Raw genomic sequence first — 16,346 nt, 5'->3', positions numbered from 1 at the left:
CCATAGGTTGCCTACCTCTGACATAGAGAGACAGAACAACAACCTAGACTCAGATATGAAAGTATTAATAGCATCGTGTACAGATGTATTCACAAGAAATGGGTGTCTCCCAGTAACATGCAAGATACAGTAAACAGATGATGAAGAACCTGTGATACACACGACACAAAAAGTTCCGCAAGCCTTAAGAGCTTCAAAACATGACAGCAAATAGTATCCTTCAGAGAATGAAAGAACTGACAGATTGGGTTCACTCCTTAGGAACCGTAGAGAAAAAAAGGAGGGGACTCTGGCTGCGTATGGACCCTAAGGAGCTGAACAAAACCATAAAAAGAGAACACTTCCACTTGCTCACAAGAAGTGAACTGCTATCAGGTGGTAGGAACCAAATTCTTCAACAAATTAAATGTATCACTGGATTTTGGCAGATCCCCTGGGACACTGAGAGCTCCAAGATCTGACTTCAAACAGACCATTTTGGCAGATACTGCTTCCTCAGACTGCCTTTTGGAACATGTGCAGCTCCAAAAATATTTCACAATACAATGAGCCAGATCCTAGAGGGTGTAGCACATATGAAAGTGTTTGTGGATGACCTAATAATATAGGGCAGCACTGCCACTGACCATCAGGAATAACCGAGGAGAGTACTGGAAACTGTGAGAGTTAATAACATTAAACTCAATACGGCCAAATGTCAATTTCAAACAACAAAAACAACATAGTTGGGAAAGAGACTGACCTCGAAGGTAATCTTGCCCAATGAATCAAAGGTTCAGGCAATATTGAACATGCTGAGACCTGAAGATAAAAAGGGAATTCAAAGACTTCTAGGCATGTTGAATTATTTCAGCAAGTTCATATCTAACTATACAGCTTGCACAATTCACCTAAGACTTGTGCTCCACCTGTTCACCAAATGGGCATGGATGCCAGAGCATAAAAGGGAATTCAGTGATTTAAAGCAGGTTCTGACATAACCTCCAGTGCTGCAGTTTTTTGACTCATTGCAGGACATCAAGCTCTGCACAGATACTTTGAAAGGAGGGCTGGGAGCAGTACTAGACCAGTGTCATGGAACTGATTGGTTGCCACTGTTATATGTCACAGAGAAGACATATGCATAAACTGAAAAAAGACATTTGGTCTGGTGTATGGATGTACAAGATTTCACAGCTTTCTCTATGGTTGTAGCTTCAAAGCATAAGCTGAACAAAACCACTGATTGCCATACACAAAAAGGGATTTGGAGAAGCACCACCTTGGATATAGTGGCTACTTTCGAAAATACAAAAGTATTATGTGACCCTGGATTTTCAACCTGGATGCTATTTAGTAATGGCAGACACACTATCAAGAACTTATGCTTCAAGTGTCAGTACACAGCTTGATGACCTGGAACAACCAGTAAATATACCTGTGAACACGGTAAGTGTCACATGCTGTATCTCCAGGCATATGAGATGAACTGGAGACAGCAACAGCTAAAGATGAAAGCTGCAAGCAATGATACAAACAATAAGTAAGAGAGGAAAAAAAATCAAAACTTCCCACCTGCCTAGTCCCATTATAAAACAGCTTTCAGTGATTGCAGGAGTGCTCTTGAAGGGAACACAAATCATAGTGCCAACAGTGATAAGAAAAGTATTGGAATGAATAAATGAAGGGTATCTGGGAATGACCAAATCCGAAAAAAGAGCTAGAGAAGTTGTATTCTGGCCGCAGATTAATAATGACATCGAAGAAATGATGGACCAGGTCTGCAACATCAGAACTACAAAAATTCCCAGCAGAAAGAACTGAGCAAAATTAATCACTTGCAATTCCATGGGACAAAGTTGGAATTGATGTGTTCAACTTGGGAAGACATGATCACCTGGTTATAACCAATTTCTGAGAAGCAGTCACACTTGAAGATACCACATCTGCAATTGTTGTCAGGCATATTAAATCTGTATTTGCTTGGCATGTTATTCCGAGAATAGTAGTAACTGACCATGGACTACAATTCAAGAACAGGGAATTCCTGGACTTTGCTAAAATGTACGACTTTCAGCATGAGACATTAAGTCCCATATACCCTCAAGCCAATGAAGTATCTTAATGTGGAGTTCGTATAGTGAAGAACTTGCAGAAAAAAGAAATGGATGCAAGAGAAGATCCATATCTATCACTACTCCAGTTATAGAGCTACATCACCACAATGTGGAAAGTCACCTACTGAACTCCTTTAGAGCAGATGTAGAAATATTCGATTACCAAATATGGGATACAAATGAAGAATGTCTAAAGAGCCTGTGATAGTGAGAGAAAAAAGTCTAGGAAAGTACAATCAGACAAAACATTATGACAAAGGAGCAAGACCTATTCCATAGTTAAAAACAAAGACGTAGTAAGAATTTGATCAGTCAAAGCTACAATGATCAAAGAGGAGTTACCTCGCTCTGGACTCAGTGACCACAGATAAAAGCATAATCTTATGAAGGAATAAGCATCTGCTCAAGGTACCTGGCAATCTGGCTGGGACAAGTGAAGTGAGAACTGACATACAAGTTGAAAACCATTCCCAAACTGACTCTGTTATTGATCATAAGACAGAACCTTAGAGAAGGATTTGCAACACAGCAGATTGGAAAGATTGCTAAAATGTCCCACAAGATTGATCGAGACACGTTAAGGTTGTGTTTAGCAACCTGAAGACTTGGGTCAGCTAGTGTATTTAATTTAACAGTGTTTTAGTTCAGGCAGGAAATTTCAAAAGGGATCTAAAAATGGGAAGATGTGCCGTACAGTAAGTCCTCCAGGAAGTGTAGAGATGCCCAACTTCCTGTACACTCTAGATATAGTGTTCAGTTTGGGAAGCAGTAACAAAGAAGCCCAGGATAAGGCAGTTGCAGGCTGCAGCTACACAGAGTAGTAGAAAGTTATCATCTCATTTCTGTACCTACATCCTGTTCATATTAAGGAGTTTATTATGACAACAGTCTGCTCGTCAGTGTGATATCACAAAAGTCAGACTAAATGATTTGGTGGTCCCCTCTGATCTTAAACTCGATGATTCTATGTCAGAATTTTCACCTGACATTTATTATTGGTATTTCCACAAATGTATATCAAACAGTACTGTAGACTAGATGTTTTCTCTGGGTGAACTGTTGTTGCCCAAAAGGCCCAACTACCATTAAACCACAGGGGTTCTGCAGTGCAGCAGACCAGGAAAAGGCCAAACAGCAAGACTCTGTCCTCCCTTGAATAATTTTCTTTCCACAGTAATGAAGAGAGAGATTTTGGGGGTGAGGGAGGAAGTGACTAGTGGATTTGCAACTACATGGTTCTGCTGTCTTCAAATCTGTCTCCCCTGCAAGGAATGAGCATACAGCGTTTTTGCAAGCCCGTGGACTGTGGTAAAGGCCACGAAGAAGCCACTCAGCTACTCCACCTTCTACCCACAGGCTGTGGGAGGAAATTGGAAGGAGGCCTGCCAGTAAATCCTTCTTGAAAAATTTATTTACTGTGGCTGGTGGATCATTTACCCCTTATGTAGTGATTAATACTTCGTTTTCTATACTAATGAGTCTTAGCTAGAAATGAATTTTTCCTTTCCTTTTCATGTCACAAATTAACCTTCTAAAATGATTAGTGTTTGCATCATTTAATTTTATTGTCATGCATAGCTATAAAAGAGACATTAAAGACTCCTTTCCAAATAACTACTGAATTATTTGAATCCGGCTTACCTTGTAGTAGGGCATAAGGAGAGTGCAAATGGCACAATGGGGTTCCATTTTGGCCGCAGCTGCATTATATTCTTTTTCAGCAATGAAATTGTGTGCTCTTTTCTGCCAAAGGTGGACAAGAGGCTTGGCCCATGACTCTGTTTCTTGCACTTCCTCTTCGATTAAGGGAATCTCAAGCAGTTCTTAAAGAAAACAAACACCTGGTAACACTGTATTCTTGGGATGAAGGCAAACAATACTGAAGTATCCATCTGCACTAGCAATGAATAGCAAACAGTGTCAAAAGAACTTCGGCATGTGAGAACAAATGCAAAATAACAATACAATTATGCAGTGCGGTGAAGAGGTCCACAGTGCAGGGCGGAGAGGAGAGCTTTGCCCCTGTGCTACATGCTTACTTCTCCACATAAAGAGCATCAGGGAGCACTGCAACACTTATAGTCCTTACAATTTGTGTTTATACTCAGATCTGCAGAGTGAACACCTATATCCCCCATCTCTTACTTCCTCCAACCTCTGTCTCCTTCCTAATATTCACTCTGCTTTAACTCTCACCACTGAACAGTGCTAGAGCCTGTCAACCAGCACCAAGCAAGTCAGTTGGTTTTCCCAATATGGTGCATTTCAATTTGCTTTTAAAAATATCTTTATATTCATTTTCTGCAGCGTATAATGCACAGATATTTTGGACTTTAAAAATATGCAATACTGAGACAATCAGACCTTGCCTATGATCAGGCTCAGGTGACGTTCAGTGGTGGCTGTGATGCCTCCTGCTGAGAGCCTGCTGGGCCACCACATGAAGAAGGATCTGGTGTTCTCAGGGATCTGCCTTTTCAGACCTGAAAGTAAGTTTGTCTTACTTGTACATTGTGTCCCTCTGAAAACCTGCACAGTGTCTGAGACTAATAGGTTACTCCTTCCCCTTTTCTCCACAAAGGTAGATAGATCCTTTCCCCCAACGTGGATTTTTGCCACCTTACCCTATGAGCAACCTCTGCACCAAATTAGCTGGGAATTCCATAGAAAATGACTAATTTTACCCTATTAAATAAACTACACACATGCTAGAAATGTCCAGTCCTCATTACAAGGAGCTGGAACTCTCACAGAAGAAAAGTTTAGAGGTAACATGCAATTAATTTCTGTTTAAGTCTCCCCAGATTTGGTACTAATGGGATCTGTCTAATTGTAGCTCTCCTGCACATGGAAGACCCAAGATGAAATGTGAGAGGATTAAAACAACCTTGACTCACATCACTGAACTAAGGACCTCCAAGGCATCCAGAGGCATCCTCCCAGGAGGCAATCATTTCTACTGAGTAGTACCTGGGAAATGTGTGAAGAGAACACTGAGTAGGACATGGCATATCTCTAGGACAGAGGATGATGCCCTTTCTGCTCAGGAGGCAGCTAGCCCTCAAGTAAAGCAAGTAGTTATTCATAGGACTAAGAACCTCTGCATGATTCTTTAATACTAGTTCTACTAGTTGAATTTTATTCTCCTGAGTTCTAGGGACAAAGAACATCAGGCATAAATACATACAGAGGATAGTCTAATCTTTTAGAGGATTTCTTAACTGGGATGGAAGGAAGGAAGGAGAGCGCTCTCTTCTCAATGGAGACTTGCAAGGCACAGCCACCAGTTCTGCCTATCAGGAACATCCTTTAACCAATCACAAAGAAACAGGATTTAGTGGGTTGAAAAGATAATGATGAACCCTTTTCAAGCCAGACTGAGACTGCAAGACAGAAATAATTCCTTGGGCAGCATGGCAAACTAGTCTAACTCCCTTCAAGAAGCTGCTTACTAATAGGTGTCTGTCAGGAATGATGTAGAAAATGGGGTCCTGGGACAGGAGACTTGGAGTAAAATCCTGTTCCCATTGAAGTCAATAGCAAGACTCCCGCTGACTTCAACAGGGCCGGGAATTCACCATGGTGTTGATTCAATGGGTCCTCCAGGACTAAATTGGTGGAGACACACCATGTGACCTTCCACATGGATGGCAATGATCTCTTTAGGATCCCTGGATGGCATAGGTATGGGGGGGTAGAACTCCCTGTTCAGTCTGTGAAGGGGAACCTGTTTCCCAGCCTTAGTAAAAATTTGCTAGAAAACTCTGCAAAGATAATGTTGTGGACTTTTGTCCCTTCCTCCTGCAGGTTTCTGTGCAGAAGAGCATATCAGTCAAACTAGTTATTACTAGTAAACCACCCTAGGTGCAAAGAGCAAAAAATCAGGAAAGATGGCTGCTGGGAAGAATATTTTACCCTGTGGCAAAGCTTCTCTCTGAAGTGATCCCCTTCCACATACACACACGCATATACCCATGATTAAAAATTATCTCAGTGGTTCTTGAGGACATGAAATTTCTATGCAGTCAGATGAATGGTGACTGTGAGGTCTCTGAGATGGGAATTTTTAGAAAAATGGGAGGATAGGTAGGTATCCATTACGGATACTGAAAAGCCTGGGAATGGGGAGAGAGGAAAGAGCAGAGACCTTTGAAAAGTCATTGAACACAATTTAAAGAGGAAAAGAATAGACAGTTCTACAATGTGGTGTTCATTTTTAACAATGTATTTATGAAGATTAGTTTCTTTCAGAAGAAAACTTCAACAATATAGAAGAGTTTAAGTAAGCTGGATCACCACATTCCTTCAGCCCATGACTGCCTTCACCAGTTTATTTACAATGTTATACACTGCTATTAAAAAACAACTCTTCAAGAAACATTTGCCAGCAATGTACATACAGCAGACTTGAGAAAAACAGGAAATGTGTGTGAACAGCAGTTTCCAAACCTAAATTCAGTTTGCAGATGGCTATTGGGTGACATGCAGGTACAAAGTGTACAGTTAACAATGTAGTAATAGTTAGACAAATTAAGATTTCCAGAATACAGAATCCACCTTGTACCAAAAGTTCCACCATAATTTTTTTAAGTTAAAAGAGTTCTGTTGAGCATATTTGCAATACCCAAGAATCTTGAAATAAAATATATTGTTCCCGGCCATGACCACACCTCTTAGTGTTGTCATTTTTAATATGACAGGCATAGATTATTATTTCTTATATTGCCAATATAGCAGAAGTCAATGAGTTAATGTCTCCTGCACTTTGCTCTCTGGCAATTCCCTAACACGTTTTCTGGTGGAGGATTTACATCTACCCCCTTTTACATACTCTGTCACAAAGTTTCTCAAACCTCTGTTCTTGGCCCCTTTCTCTTCTTTATTGACCTTTTCCTTATAAAACAACCTCATTGCTAGCTTCATCCTTCTTATGTTCAACGGCTATTAGCCAGGGTGGGCAGAGATGGTCTTCCTAATCTCTGTTTGCCAGAAGCTGGGAATGGGCAACAGGGGATGGATCACTTGATGATTACCTGTTCTGTTCATTCCCTCTGGGGCAACTGGCATTGGCCACTGTTGGAAGACAGGATACTGGGCCAGATGGACCTTTGGTCTGACCTAGTATGGCCATTCTTATGTTCTTGCTAATTTCTCTCCAGAACTAAACTTCTCCCCCAACTCACTTTTGAACCTATATATTGTCATTATTTTTAATATTTATATTAAAATTGCACTTTCAGACAGAATTAGAGAGCCATTGAGCTAAGCATTCTACAAACTCAGAGGTAGACACAATCCTTGCCTTGAGGAGTTTACAATCTATATCTTCCAGAAATGGGCACAGTGCTGGGAACTGTTGACCAGATTCTCAGCTGGCGTAAAAGGAGATAGCTCCATTTAAGCCAATGGTGTGCCCATTTACACCAGCTCAGCATAGAAAAAAAATATTGTTCTTGAGAACATCCCACAAAAAAATTGGCTATTAAGGAATTTTTTTTTCACATTTCTTGATGGCATTTAGAAACCCTGAGATGTTTCTCTCTTTCCTCAGATACGATAATTTGACGCAGCAAATCCTGTAGTTCTGATACAGTCAAAACTCTTACTGATGTCAACTGATTACCTGTGTAAGGATTGCAAGATTGACCCACTAATGGTGCCTCATGGAAAACTTTGAAAAGCATTTCTGCAATTTATCCAGTATGTCAGACTTGCTGCTCAATTCTTTAGTGATCCATTTTTTGATTACCGACTACATCAACAAAGAACCTCTCTATTCCTTAACAGTTCATCTGTTCTTGTTGCTTATTCCCCATCTGATATCATAATACTCTATTTCAGACATTGTAATTATTTCCATAGCAACTAATGATGATGTCACCAAGTGAGGCTACACTTACAAAGGAAATGAGCTGCAGGAACAGATGATTCTTTAATGGAAAAATACTTTCACACAAAAATCTGCTCAGGAGTAGACCTAAATGCTTCACTTCGAGAATACACATTATACACTGGTATCCAGATTTTTTAACAACAGAAACTTGGTTATCTGGTTCACATTCTTATGAACAGCTTTCTGTTCTCCCAGTCCTGGTCGGCTCAGCAGAACATCAGCAGATAAGACTCTATGGATGAAGTCTAACAGCATATAAAGTCGTATGTGTTCACATTCTGATATGGGGAGGAAGCTATGCGAGGGGAACTGGCCAGCAGACTTAAGATCGTGTTCAAAATCCTCTGATCTGGGAAATATAGCATAATGTTTCCTCACTCCGACTGCAGAAAGTATTTCCTGGGCTGGCTCCCCTGACTGTACATTGAAGTCTTTATTTACTGGAACATGACTGCAGTACAGAAAGTAGTTATGTGAAGTCAAATCTTGGGATAATGAATCTGACCTTCTAATAAGCAAGAGTTTCACTTATCTGATGCTCAGATAAGCAAAGTTTGACTGTGGATTTTTTTTTTTTAATTTCTATGACCTGTCACTAAGGTAAGTGAACATTAAGTACCTTAACTAGTTGCTAGCATTATATCAATGTTGGTAAAAAACCTACTAATTCATGGGGTGCAATTAAAAAATTAAGCTAAACAAAAAGAAGTCATTCTTAAACTGAACGAATAGTGTCTACACACAACCTTGCGCCAGCTTAACTAAGCTGCTTTTAAAACAAACCTTTAGTTAAGCCAGTGCAAGTTTGCATGTTGATAAGGCCTAGAAGAAGTCAGCTAGTACCGACCGAACACAGCCAGGAAATTAACTGAACAAAATTAAACATCACACGATTTCTACAAACTGAACATTTTACACTAGCATCCTTGCCAAGTTCAAAATATGATTGTAAGGAGCAGGCACAGAGTAGTCTCATGTCAAGCCAGCACTTCCCTTTATATGCTTTCCAAGTGCAATAGCAACAGCCACTTATATAACAGCCTTTCATCCATGGATCTCAAAAGCCTTTACAAACATTAATTAAGCTCAGAATACCCCTATAAAATGGGTAAGCAGTATTAGTGCTCTGCGTCTCTTACAAAGTTTGGTTTACTAAGTGAACTCCAACGTTTTCATTGCAGGACATTAGAATGAAGCAGTTCATTTCAAGTCTCTTGAAAGGAGAAAAAGAAGAGGAAAAAAGTTTTGAAATTCAGCCAACTTGAACTGGGCTCTGAGTTCAAGGTTCAGAGTATTCACAAACTTCATCCCACGCTGGTGAACACGGGCTGAGGTGGTTCATGCCGCTGGTGAACCTCCTTTTCTCCTAGTCTGTTTGAGAAATAGACCCTCACCCTCAACTATTCCCAAAACCCCAAATGAAGACCAGCTCCCCTAGTTATTCACAGAACCCTTTATTCACTGAAATCTGACTGCAGCACATAGACTATATGGGCAGCCAAGTATGGGTAGGGATAAGTATGACAGGAACAGCTGGAAATTGACCAAGCCTAAACAGTTAACAGACTGCAACCATATCATAATTTGGAGGGCACCTGACAGAACATTGAAGTGTCTTAGAGGCAGATCTCCTAGTGAACAAATCTTTACTGAACTCGGAGCAACAGAGGACTGAGGTGAGACCCTGAAAGCCGAGTTAGGTTGGTCCAAAGCTGCCCCAATGAAAGAGGCTACCACCTGAAGGAAATGCAGTTACAGTGGGGAAGACGTTCCTATCAAAGACATCACTGAAGCACTTATCCCAACAGGGCCCTAGCCTTGCACATTGACAGAGGCATTTCACCCAGGTGGGTAAATTCAGAACAGACTCCTACCAGCCGGGACAAAGCTTGAAATGGGCGGGAGATCACAGCCCTCCTAGAAAATAGGACTCTAGAGGGTTCTGTAGGAAATGCAGGCGCCACCAACTCAAGTTCAGAGTTTCTCAGAGAGACTGAGGAAGAAAGCAGGAGCAGAGATGTTGTCTTCAGCTAGGCGGCATCCCTCTCATCCAGTCATCCAGCCTGAGCGCCTACTGATGGGAGGATGTAGGTTACTATTCTGGAGGCAGTAAGGCTTAATGTATCAGCTCTGAGGCTCCCAAGAGGTCTAGTGGGCAGGGAAAGCTCAGCATGCTTCCGAGAACTGCTGTGCCTTAACTCACTTGTCATAAACATACAGCTAAGGGTAGCATACAATCCCTCCTTTACCAGTAAGGGGTTAAAAAGCTCAAATAACCTGGTTGGCACCTGACCAAAAGGAGCAATAAGGGAAGAAGATCCTTTCAAATCTGTGGGGGGGAGGTTTTGTTTGTGCTCTCTTTGTTGCGCTCTCTCAGGACAGAAAGAGGGACTAGGCAGGAAAAAACCTCTTCTAAAACCCCACCTGAAATAAGCATCTAAGTTTACAAAAATTGTAAGTAAAGCAAGGAAATGCGTTAGATTCTCTTTTGTTTTAGCTTGTGAATATTCCCTATGCTAAGAAGGAGGTTTATTCCTGTGTTTTGTAACTTTAAAGTTTTGCCTAGAGGGGAATCCTCTGTGTTTTAAATCTTATTACCCTGTAAAATTACCTTCCATCCTGATTTTACAGAGGTGCTTCTTTTACTTTTTTCTTTATAATAATATTCTGCTTTTAAGACCCTGATTGGTTTTTAGTGTCCTAAAAACCCAAGGGTCTGGTCTGTGCTCACCTTGTTTATCTATTTGTTTGGTATATTATTCTCAAGCCTCCACAGGAAAGGGGGTGAAGGGGCTTGGAGGGATATTTTAGGGAAACAGGAACTCCAAGTGGTCCTTTTCCTGAATCTTTGTCTAACTCACTTGGTGGTGGCAGCAATACCGCCCAAGGACAAGGAAGAATTTGTGCCTTGGGGAAGTTTTTAACCTAAGCCGGTAGAAATAAGCTTAGGGGGTCTTTCATGCGGGTCCCCACATCTGTATCCCAGAGTTCAGAGTGAGGAGGGAACCCTGACATCACTTCTCTACACTCTCTTGGCAGGCCTTCCAGGTAGGAAGTACATTTCCTATGTTAATTGGAGAGCTGTCCTTCTAATTTTCAAGTTTAAGTTCCTGTTTATGCACACAAATTTGGGTTTTGCATGTACATATCTCAAAATGTGCGCACACAACTTAAGAAGCTGGTTCGACACCTGGTTGAGAGTTTGACCCTAGCTGAGTGTTCAGTGGAGTAATTGTGTAACTCTCAAGGAGTTGTTCTAGTCTGCGTATGAGATGTTTGTGTGAAACACACATTAAGTGGTCTGAGAGTGACCATATACCAGACATCTGAAATGGTTGCCTTAATTTGAGGAAAGAAAATTTGCTCTTAAGTTGAGAACTTGCATTCCAAATCAGAGAAATATTTCCTGATTGAGTTTTAAACCTTCAAAGTTGGCGTTTACACCGGAATGCTGGAAGAGCTTTTACTGAGCTGTAATGGGCACGTTATGATATGTTTGCTACTTGCATTCAACTAGTGTTAGCGAAAGAAAAACTATAATACTAACAGTATTAGTTCCAGATTTAACATGGTTGTGAAATGCTTAGATGATAAATTGATATCATCTTAGTATTAATGGAGTACCATTTCTGGCCATTACAGTTTTCTAATGTTACTGTGAGCTTAACAGCTCAGCACTTTAAGAAGTACATTTTCTGTTTCTGAGCAGCTGGTCTTTTTGTTTGTGCTTTCACGAGTACATTGTATGCTTCTTGTAATTCCACCTACATTTCTGGCTGTGTATTGCACAACATTTCCTCATGAAACAGTAAAATGAATGGACCACTATCTTCCAAAACATTTATTAATTGGATTATGTGGGCATTAAAGGAGATTTTTCTTTATTAATGAACCTTTTATTCATTTAATAAATCCTTCATTACATCCCACAAGCCAGACAGAGGACTGGATTCCCAATATTCAGAGGCACTTTTATGTTGCTGTAAGTGACATCTCATTATCTGTGCTGCCTGGAAACTGGTACAGGTTATGGCAAGGTTAAGTATTTTGTTTCCCAGGGAAACATGGCACATACAATTTATTTCCAAAAGAGAAATATTAACATGCCATAAAATAATTAATAACTTCATATAAATTAATAAATGTTACCAAAGGATACATCCTGTTGTATCAGAGTTCAGACTTACTGGTACTGATACTCTACTAGCATTAACAGTGTCAAAACTCCATACCATTTGCTAGATAATACACTCAAGCCAGAAACTGAACCTCAGATAGGATAAATTAATGTATATAATATAATTAATGACATACCACCTTTACTTTTGCAAATACATACTTGATGCTCTATCATCTTATTTGTCTCAGGGAGGAAGAAATTTTTTTTTTCTTTACTACCTAGACAAAATAGGAAAAATAAGGACCAGGACTTCTTTTAGGACAAAGGAAAACCTCTTTTAAAACAAACAACATATAAACAGTTACTGTGTTGCAGTCCAAATAACTAAAAAGTGAATAATACATTAATGAAAGCAATCCTTGTTTTCACAAGTGTTTTTTGTTATAAAAGTTTGTGGTAACTTATTTCAGCACTCAATATTATCTATTTTGAACAAATTTTGCTTACTAAGTTAAAGTGAAATTCTCAGAAGGAAAACATTTGGGCCATTTACAGAATGGGCTGTTGCCAGTACTTGCTGATCTAACCTAGCAGATGTGAAAAGCCATAGACTCTAATACAGTACAATTTTCTTTTGCCAATCTCAACAATGATTTTGCTGCTTGGGGTTATGTTCCACTGATGTTTTCTGGCTGTGTACAGCACCATTCTCTGCTATGAAGAGCATAGCAGCATCTGTTATTTTTCAGGTACTTGAGCATAATCTCAACCCTGGGAGGCATTACATGTAGTTTCAAATGTCCTGAAAGGAATTAAAAAAAAAATCGATTCACTCAGTTAGAAAAAAAGTTGCAACTTTGAAACTTCGCTGTTCCTGTATTATTTCTACAAACTAGATTTCAGAAATTGTTTCATTTTTTTCAGCGAAGAATGCAATATGATAAAAAATGCATAGGATAAAATGCATAGGATAAAAAAAGGTTAATTTTGTGAATATCTCATAATAATTTTGTGAATAACTCATAATTCTGTAAAGTCTGGGTAATTTATTTGGTGAATAAGTCTGATTACTGAAGTACAATTAAGTTCCATGGTTCTCATAAAAGTTGGACATGAGGAGAGACAAACTGAATCAGCATATTAAAGTCTAAACCTAAGAGCTCCTGGAACAAATTAGTTTTAGAATAGAAGGGAAACTAACTAGGTCCATTTATAAAGATTAGTAAAATATCACAAAACACATGACTCATCAGTCCTATCTCAAAATATTTTAATGGCATTTAAAAGATTATGTAAATAACTAGAGTTTCACTTAAATGACACAAAAACAATTAGTAAAGAACAATTTTACATCATTTTAACATTTATTCAGAGAAGGGTAAGTTAATTATACCCTATGTGGCTTGGCTGCAGGACTGTATACCTTATACACTCAGAAACTCCCAGAAAGAGAACTGAGGGCTCGAAGCATGCATAAGCACTTATGTTACAGACTAATCTAACAGGAATAGAGCATGTTGACATTCTAAACCTCTGTTTTACTCTGCTTAATGACTCATTACAAAAAGCATATTTCTATTTCATAACATGAATGGCAAAAATCCCAGCTAAAGACACAGATTTAGGGCCCAATCCTGAATTCTTTGAATTCCCAACAAAAGCCAGTAGTTTTGTATGTACAAGGAATACAGGACTGGGCTCAAAAAGTTAAGACAAAACTTTCAGAAATGTTCACTATTTTTGGGTACCCAACCCAATAATCACCTGAGTTTCAGTAGTATTATGTACCTGCAGCTCCCACTGATTTCAACTGAAGTTGAATCATCGCTTCTGAAAATCAGGCCCAAGATGTCTCCAGTTGGATGCCCATATACTGAAGCACCCACAATTCAAATGTGGGCCTAAACGCTCCGTGGTTTACAATGGAAGACAATGCACCAGTGTACCCCCTCATATTTGCTATCACTGCCCACAGGAACCATGAAACTGTGGGCAAATGTTAGAATTTTTCAAAAAAGATAGAAATTGTATCAATTCCCATGATATCCTCTGTCTTTACAAGGTGGATTGCCCCTGTAAAATGTGGGACATTTCAAACTAGTACAATTTTTTAAGACCACCCACTGTCTTTAACTCAAAGGAGATGAGAATTAAAACAAAAGAAATTACTGAATGCTCAAACAGACATTTAAGAAAAATTCAGCAGACGTGCAAACAAAAGAAAAAAAAAGGCATGACAGGACAGATCAGCAAGCTAAAATAGGCTGATTTGTTCTTATTTCTAAAAGCTTTAATTCACAGAGGTAATGCCCTCCATTTACTAATTACCAGCTGCTCCTTGCACTCCTCATGCACTTCTATAACCTTTTACTACTTACAGGCCAAAACTGCATGGTAACATAAATTGCTCCCAGTCATTGTACTTATACACATACTATTTTGAAGATTTGGTCCATAGTTAAAAATTAAATTAAACAGCCATTCAAATTCATTTTTATTATTTTCACACACACACACACACACACACACACACACACACACACACAAAAAATCAAATTCCACTCACTGTTATACTTATGCAACATCTATGGGCTTGTCTATACAAAGAACTAGTCCACAGCAAGCTGGAATGTAAATCTATACCACACTAATTTGCCATCGACAAACTGGTTGTATGGTCCCGGGTACCATGCACTAAAAGTTCTGTAGTGCTCTTTGAACTACTCCCATTTGAAACATGAGTAAACCAAAGTAGCTTAGTAGCTTGCCACACATTAACTCTCCAGATAGACCCTATGACTTTAATAGCGTTGCATAAGTGTAAAGGAGCAGAAACTGGACTATTAAAATATTGAATGTAATATATTTTTGTATGTACATTTACTACACATACATAGAAACGAAATACTACAGGTTTGAGGCCTGACTCCTCATTCCATTACACCAATGTGATTTCATGGTGTAAAATTGATGTATAGAAGTGGTAAATAAGGCCTTTTATGTTTCAGCAAGATATGTGACCTATTCCATACAGAGGGGAATAAGCAAGATTTCATTTACTTATTTTTATTTCTTCAACATTAAGATAATCTGAAGTTCTGGGCACAAAAACAAAGTAATAAAACATATACATTTCACTATGGAGAGAGCCCGATTACCACGTCTACTGGAGACAGTGGACAGGGCTTATATTTTTAGTGTAAGCTTAGTAGGTATAATCTATTTAGATGATGTCTATGGTTATTTTTTTTCAAATGTCTTTCTGATTTCAAGAAATGTTATATATTAATGAACATTCTAATTATTATGATTTTCTAAGCCACTCTACAAAGTTTGTCCAACCTATGACCACAAATGTACATATGGAGGCTTAGCAAAAGTGAAAAATAGTGAAATCTTGTAGAAACCTAGCATTTCTCACCTAGCAACAAAAGGGAACTCTGAGATATGTCAGGCTTACCTGTTACAGTGTATATCCTATTTACTCCAGAAATTAAAATGCATTCTCACTGATGAAACTGTCTAATGTACTACCCAATTAAAATAAATATTTATATAGCATCATTTTAACCTTTAAATTGCTTTAAAAACATTACAGACCAAATTCACCAGCATACTGCAGCTGCTTTTTGCCATTCCAGTGATGCAAAGCAGTTCTAAGTCTAGTAAACTGAGTTTATGGCTGCTTTCCATCCCCAGAGCAGCACAAAGCATCTGAACAACAGCAGTGAATCTGCTCTAAGTAAATAATCAATCTCTGCATAACCAATGTTGGGCAAAGTACATATTCAATTTTAAGGGCTGGCAGTATTCTCATGCTTACAGTCAATAATGTGCTTAAGTGCTTTGCTGAATCAGGGCCTTGGGTAGCTAAGTATTATAATCATTTTATAGACGGGAAAACAGAAGTAGAGAAATTCAAGTGGCTTGCCCAAATTCACATGGTGAGTCAAGGTCTGTTGGGATTGTAACTCAGAAGTTTCATGCTTTCAGTTCCCTGCACAGATCACGAGAACCTGTATCTCTTAAATGCTTCATTAATACAGTACAAGTACTGGACAACAACTGCACTCAACTTTTTTAAGTGATCAGCTTTTGGAGTTTAACCTTTTGTGCATTATCAGAGAGATAGTATCATAAACAGAATGATACTTAATTAAGAGAACATTTTGGTAGAATAACATCAGTGTTATAATTGAGTGTCTTACTGTGCAGATGGTCTGTATAGCAGTTACAG

At 39.0% G+C, this 16,346-nt stretch overlaps 1 protein-coding gene across 2 annotated transcripts in view; it reads right to left on the bottom strand.

Moving 5' to 3' along the window:
* Positions 1–16,346, bottom strand: part of KDM4C (lysine demethylase 4C) — a 453,801-nt gene that overhangs the window by 155,653 nt on the left and 281,802 nt on the right. For both annotated transcript variants that reach the window (XM_074953333.1, XM_074953334.1), the window contains one exon: positions 3,738–3,919. In XM_074953333.1, coding sequence (XP_074809434.1) covers positions 3,738–3,919 — 182 coding nt within the window. The remainder of the gene's footprint in view (positions 1–3,737; positions 3,920–16,346) is intronic.

Source organism: Natator depressus, chromosome 5 (genome assembly GCF_965152275.1).
Source record: "Natator depressus isolate rNatDep1 chromosome 5, rNatDep2.hap1, whole genome shotgun sequence".
In the NCBI taxonomy this organism is placed as follows: Eukaryota; Metazoa; Chordata; order Testudines; family Cheloniidae; genus Natator; species Natator depressus.
Note: the sequence above shows the minus strand (reverse complement) of the source record. Positions and strands in the feature narration are given on the sequence as shown.